The sequence below is a fragment of the Trachinotus anak genome, unplaced genomic scaffold (genome assembly GCF_046630095.1).
Source record: "Trachinotus anak isolate AG129_WGS33_773 ecotype Australia unplaced genomic scaffold, CSIRO_AGI_Tana_v1 ptg000003l, whole genome shotgun sequence".
In the NCBI taxonomy this organism is placed as follows: Eukaryota; Metazoa; Chordata; class Actinopteri; order Carangiformes; family Carangidae; genus Trachinotus; species Trachinotus anak.
The window spans coordinates 13,441,634-13,448,394 of NW_027273854.1; the positions used below are offsets into that span (position 1 = coordinate 13,441,634).

Here is a 6,761-nt window from a genome sequence, read left to right on the forward strand (position 1 = left end):
AATATAAAGACTAAGTCTGAAAAATGCTTATCAAAATCAGGATTTCTGGAATGCGTACCACACTGGAAGTTGCTCTGACTAGTTCTTCAATTCCTGCTGTATGTTGAGGTCATTTTTGGCAAGGGGAACAACAGGGGAAGAATGGAAGGAATTGAAACTGTGGGGCTGTACTGTTAGTGTAACCTTAGACTTTCTGCCCTTGCGTCACCTATCCGACCAAAACTTGTGAGATTTGTCTCATTATGTTCCAACCATCTGTTAAAACACTTAAAGCGGGTCTTTTATCGCATTACAACAACACAGAGATGATCATGTGCCAACAAGTGTCCAGGCCCAACACCTGTAGGATGCACTTAAGCATGTGGATACCCTGGCTTTGTGAATTCAGCTACAAAATCCAGGAAGAACACAGACACTGCAGGTGGTGAGGAAAAGAATAAACATTTCATTTCATTTCATGTGTCTGGACAGTCTGATGGAATGAACGAGGGATGTAAGAAAAAATAGCAAACAACTGCGTGTGCAGTACACATCCAATCTACCAGACTGATTTGAAAACTTTTTCTAATTGGGATATCCTCAGGAGTGACCATCCCTGAAGGAAGTTTTCCAAATTCCTCTCACATTCACTTTTAAACTGGCGCCCACCATTGAGGACACACTCACACAGTTATCATCCAATTGTGACCAACCGCTCAAGAGACCCATTGGGACTTCCAAGTGTATGCAAACCACCTGTAATCACAGCCCCAACATCTTACAACAGAAGGAATTTGCAGATTTTAAGACAAGAGAGATACATAAAAATAAACATTTTATTAATTGCAATTCGACATATGTTGCGTACTGCCTCACCTGTCCTCGTGGCTGCTTTTACATCGGGCGCACAAAGATAAAAGATAGAGTAGCAGAACACAAATATGCCATAAAAACAAATCTCAAATTGGTTCAGTACTTTTTGTGTAATCCTGCTGACAAACAAACCAACAGACAGACACTTGGTTTTAGCTTTCCTGATAAACTACAACCTGAGTGTAATTTAGCAGACCTGGTTACCTTACATACATATAATTTTAGATCAGAAAAAAACAAAATACTTTGAGTCACTGATAAGGTTATTCGACAAAAATCAAAATCTCCATAAAGTTCGATTTTTAAGATTAACTATTCACTCTCATAAATAAACCTTGTCTAGTGTCACTAAGCTAGTAACATGTATATAACTAACAATAATAATAATCATGACCTACAAATCAAAATACACACATCATTTACTAAAAAATTAATTTATTTTTCTGGGTAAAATGTCACAAAACATATTCACTCCCAAATGTAAAATTATGTGCTTATTCATTAGGAAATTTAAAATGTAAAAAAAATTAAGGAACACCATAAAAATAACATAATTGCATGCAGTGATTGTAACCTATTTTCTGTTACTATATGACAGTGTCTATCTAGTGACAGGATGTTTGTTGTTTGGTCATAAGAGTGGATTTTACATAATGGTACAGCACTTTATGAAATGTGTGATTTAGCATCAGATCCTGTGTCAGTTCAAGTCAATATATGAAAGTTAATCCACACTGTGCTCCCGTCATGGTTCAAGATGTTTTACTATAACACAGAGATGAGAGTCAGTGCTGGGAGCAACTGTTCATCTGCTGTGCTGCAGTAGTTCAGTCACTTGTGTTTTCAGACACCGCAGTCTCCTCACCATCATCCTGTGGACACACCTCTCTGCAGTTCATCGTTTATACCTGATATTGGCTTCAACTGGAATGAGAGACAAGAGGATTAGAGTGGGGTCGTATATGCATAATACAATGGTTGAATGGATGAGCATGACAACTTTGTGTGGTGATGTGCACAATTTAATGCAAGCATGAAAGTACATGAGTACAGATGTGTGTTCTCCCTGCAGCAGGTTTGCTGCGTTGCCTGGGCTTACTTTAAAGAGTAAAACCTGGAGAAGGTAATCCAGATTCTTTTTATCAGGCTATTACTCGTGACTCGTGGGTTGGACATTGCTCCAGAGCACAGAGTGGACGACAGACAGGGACAGACGGCTGCACCAGAGCCAAAGTAGCGCATTTTAAAATTAATTAATTTTATTGGTTATCGGTTAAAAAAAGATAACGATTCTGGAAATGGGAAAATTGCGAGCCCAGAAATCGGCCAGGCTGATAATCGGTCAATCCCTACAATGAGCTTGGCAAACCCTTTACTTTTCATTCAGCGTCATAATCAGTTTTATATTCATGAGCCATGGCCCTACGAATATAAAAATGTTATGTTGTGAAACCTGTCATGTGAAAGACTGTGACCACACAGGATGCTGTATATCTCCTCAGGCATAAGGCACAGACTGTTTAATACTGTCATTTCTGAGGTGCAGGGCTTCCCATGACAGGAATCGCTCTGTGTGCTTGAGTTTGTGTGAATATAAAAACCACGTGCATATCTGTGTACATTGTTTACATGTTTGCAGTATTTTCTAGCCTTACTTACTGGTATAATCCTGTGGTGCCATGGGCCTGGAGAGGACCTGTCTGAGGGCATCCAACCACTCCCTCTGCTCCCTCTCCTGCTCGCACGTGAAGACAAACTGCCGCTCAGGTGTCTCCACCATGACACCACACTTCCACTTGTTTCCCCGAGCGTGCTTTGGGACGCACTCCTTCACAGAGTAACCGTTGCTCTCTGTGCCGATGAAAATGACCCCTAACTCTTCAGCATCCTACGTTCGTAATGATGGGAACACATAAACATTCAAACATAACAGCAGTTGAAGTGCTTGACAAATATCAACAGCACAGGTTATAATGAGAAGAGGATTTGTCCTTACCAGCTGGCCTTTGAAGTAAAACAACTTCCTGTTTTGAGAGTCCAAAATAAACCACCTCTTTTTGAATGGCTCCTTTTGCTGTTAAAAACCATATTTAATGTGAACACTTAACATGACGAATTACAGTATATATTTAAACATTATCTGCTTGAGCTCCATTTCCCAGTCTCCTTTTATCTTTCTTGTAAATGGTGTCACTCAAATGTGTGTGTGTGTGCGTGCGTGCGTGTGTGTGTAAGAGGAACAGAAACACACATTCAAATGTACTGCTCAGATATACTGCTGTCATAAACAAGTCATTTGGTGAACTGCATGAGTCAAAATAGCAGCTGAGTGCCGACAGATACATGAAAAGAATAAATGATAAATAAATAAACGTACAAATACGTTCAATGTAACTGTATATTGATAACTTACCAGTGGCCCTGTCTTTTCCATGTATCCCTCTTTGAGGTAGTTTCTTGTTATCTTTGGTATCAGCTGGCAAATGGATGTAAAGGTAAAATGTGTGTTAAGCTTCAGAAGATAAAAGCAAAAAGAGTTTCTGCTCTTACTGCTGTTCGGTCTGCTGAAAGTAAAAGTTCAATGCATTAGCTATGAATAAACTGCTGTTTTTTTTCATGTACTTAGAGTGCATTTTAAGAGCATCAACATCCTATGACCAAACATTTTCTCATTTCGGTCCAATGCTTACCTCTTCGTCGCTTCCCGTCGGGTATGCTGTCTTCAGGTATGCATAGCGAGCTGCACGAATAGCGTTGTACCATGTGACTATTTCCTAGAGGAGAAGAAGAGACCCTGAGCTTCTCCACAGCACACAAGCTACTGTATGACAATTCCTACAAAACCTGCTGGGTTACTGCTATAAATACTTTGGATGATCATGCCGTCCTACCTCAGGACTCTCGTGATAAACGTAGAGGTTCCTGGTGTGATTGTCATCTTGGTAGGTGATCTGCAGCCCATGAGGATGACCAATCTTTTCTGGTTGAAAGGTGGCGTTCAGATCCTTGATGGAGATGACAGCTTTAGGGCCTTTGGACTCCTAGATCACAAATATATCAACATAGAATTAGCATGATGCTGTTTGTGCCTTTGTTTTTAGCCATGCTAGCAGTGTGTCAATGTGTCAGTTCACATATATCTTAACAACTGTTGGATAGATTACCTTTTTTTTTTTGTCTTTGTGGAGCAAAAAAAAAAAAGTATTGATTAACTCATATATTAATTGCTGTTTTAACAAGTACTGCTGTGTTGCAGAGGGAAGAGGTCAAATCAAATCAGTGCAAGTGCCTTTACATCACACACATAAGGAATATTAATGTTATTATTATATTAGAATATTAGAATATTCTTGTTCATTTGTGTCATGCAATGCTGTTCAACGGTGCCGGAGCTGCAGGGAACTCACATTTTCCTTGTTGTAGTAAGTCAGGGTAAATTCCCTCTCGGACAGCACAAACTTCCTCTTCAGAAACTGTGTGTTCTCTTTTCCTTTCTTCCACAGCATCCCCTCATAGAAACCTGGAATTGATCCAACAAAAATCTACTGAGTCACGGGTGCTTCAGCACAAGCAGGTCTCCCTCAGAAATGAATTTACTTTGCTAACAAGGCCAAACATTTTTGTAAAGAGTGATATCCTGGCTATCTTTTTCGCTTCCAGGCTCTTTCATTGTGCAAAGAACAGGTTTTTCTTCCACAGTTCTGCATATGAATGAGGAACCACATTGTTCGTATTTGTTTTCCCACAACAGACTGATGAAAATGTATATCCTGCAGTAGACATGTGCTTTAGAAAACAGTGAAATCGTCACCCGTGGTATATGAAAGTGGTGGATACTTGGTTTCTCCTGTGAATTCCATCCTTTCGTATTTAGCTCGGATCCACTGCTCTCTCAGGACTCTAGGGTTTAAGGGCAAACATGAGCTTTCACTACACAATTCATTAGGCTTCAATCTGGCAGCAGAAATTCATCCATTTTCCACCTCTACAGTGAGTGTCAACGTCCTGGAAAAATACTTACGCAGGGTCATTTTGTTGGGGCCGATAGTAGTACGGTGGAACAGCTTTCTCATACAAAGCCTGGGCGCTGACGTTGCCATTGGATTTCATGAACTTCACGGGACGACAAGAAGAAGACACACAGAAAGATTACACATGGCCAGGTTGTCCTTTCACTTGAAGAACTGATGTGTTGTCATTGCAATAACAGATGTGGGGACATGAGAAAGCAGCCCATACCTCCGCCAGCTCATCCTCCCAGAAGTCCAGCTTTATGGATTTGACCCGGCTGGACAGGCTGCGATGGATTCCAGAGCAGGTCAGACACACAAACACACCCAGCTTGTAGGATGCCCAGTCTGGATCTGAGGCGTGCAGAGGAGGGGGGATTCAAATGCAACACTTTGTACCAGCTCAGGTGAAACAACAGTGGTGGGAAGCAATTGAATACATTTACTCAAGTACTGTACTTATGTGTAATTTTGAGGTAGTTGCACTTTACCTCATTATTTCTATTTTGTGTTACTTCTGTTCCATTACATATACAAATATAGTACTTTTTACTCTACTACACGCATCTGAAAGCTGACGATTGTTTCATTTTTTCCCATACAAAAAAAAAGCAAGAGTCTGGCCCCTTGTTCTGCTTCCATTGTTTAAGACTCGTTTAAACCTTTCAAATGGTTTCATGGCTCAGTCACAACCAGCAACAAGAGTAAAATGCTACTTACACATTGTTGCATCACTATTAATCTAGCAATGATATACATATATATTTATAATAATACAGGAGCCAGTTTTTTTTTCAGGAGGGGCATTTTTTTTTTTTTTTTAACCTTTGATGCTTTGAATACATTTAGTTGATAATCATTTTGTGCTTGTACAGGATTTTGAATGCAGGACTTTTGCCTACAGTAAGTAAAAGTGATTGGGTTTAAGAGTTCCCTGAGCCATACAGGCATTGAATACATGACTGCATTAGGGAACACTTGCTATTCATTTTCTAAGATTTGCTCTGTGGTATTTATATAGTCTATCTACTGCTATCTGCACATTTGCACTATTGTATGTTTTTAATGGTGTGTTCTGTTATGCGTGGTGTATGTATATTTATTGTACATATATACAGACACATTTCCACTGAGGTGGACAATATTAAACCGTGGTCTATCATTAAATCTGAGTCTATTACAGGAGAGAAGTCAAATCTGGTTATCTTTAGGGTGCTTTCCCCAAAATAACCATTAACTGAACAAGAGAAACAATATATATTTCAACGTCCTTGAGCTCAACAAGCAAAGCATGTATCTGTGAATGCCGGTGTGTCACAGAAGCTGCACAGTGACCGGCAGCAGAGTGAGCCCGAGCCCGGCACGTCTCTTACCCGGCGCGCCGCAGTCAGCGCAGCGGCTGTTGTCCGGCCGCTTCACCAGCTCCAGTAACATCTTTTTGTTCCGCTCACGGTTTGACATTTCGGCACAAAATCAGGGTCTCTTCTCACACGATGATAAATCCCGCTGTCGAAACTAAGCATGGCGGTCACATAGTTCCACTAGCAGCAAAAAAAAACCAAAAAAAAAAAAACCAAAAAAAAAAAAACAACGGAACAAAATCGCCTGTAAAAAAACTGGAACTTGCGACAGTTCAGTTTTGGGTGTTACAACACCGAGCGCTGGCGCACCTCCCTCTGCTCTGTCGGAAACTGTAGTTGCGCTTTTGTTTCCCAGGGTGTGGGGTGGATGGGGTGGGGGGGTTGGGGGTAGTCATCCACTGAGGTAAAAACAAACTGGTCCACCCACGGTGCGCACACCACAAGTGTTGTGCGCTCAAAACAAACTACAATGTCATGTGTTAACCGTCCCCATCCCCATACCTACTTCTACGCTGGAAATGAAGCACATAAATGGTGA

At 40.7% G+C, this 6,761-nt stretch overlaps 1 protein-coding gene across 1 annotated transcript; it reads right to left on the reverse strand.

Annotated features, from left to right (window-relative positions):
• Nucleotides 1–801: 801 nt before the first annotated feature.
• Nucleotides 802–6,572, reverse strand: adap2 (ArfGAP with dual PH domains 2). The gene is made up of 11 exons (XM_071473892.1): nt 6,236–6,572; nt 5,092–5,216; nt 4,874–4,965; nt 4,664–4,752; nt 4,260–4,372; nt 3,744–3,893; nt 3,543–3,626; nt 3,266–3,328; nt 2,849–2,926; nt 2,512–2,740; nt 802–1,776 (listed from the first exon to the last, which is right to left on the reverse strand). Exons 1-11 carry the CDS (start codon nt 6,321–6,323, stop codon nt 1,748–1,750), a joined length of 1,140 nt encoding a protein of 379 aa, XP_071329993.1. The 5' UTR covers nt 6,324–6,572; the 3' UTR covers nt 802–1,747.
• Nucleotides 6,573–6,761: the final 189 nt, after the last annotated feature.

What these genes read in the sequence shown, in the direction of transcription:
- adap2 (XM_071473892.1), bottom strand. Translation starts at nt 6,323, where the DNA reads ATGTCAAACCGTGAGCGGAACAAAAAGATGTTACTGGAGCTGGTGAAG. An exon ending in CCCCAACAAAATGACCCTGC is followed by an intron (nt 4,753 to 4,873) that starts GTAAGTATTTTT and finishes CTTAAACCCTAG; the next exon opens with AGTCCTGAGAGAGCAGTGGA. An exon ending in TTTATCACGAGAGTCCTGAG is followed by an intron (nt 3,627 to 3,743) that starts GTAGGACGGCAT and finishes CTTCTCCTCTAG; the next exon opens with GAAATAGTCACATGGTACAA.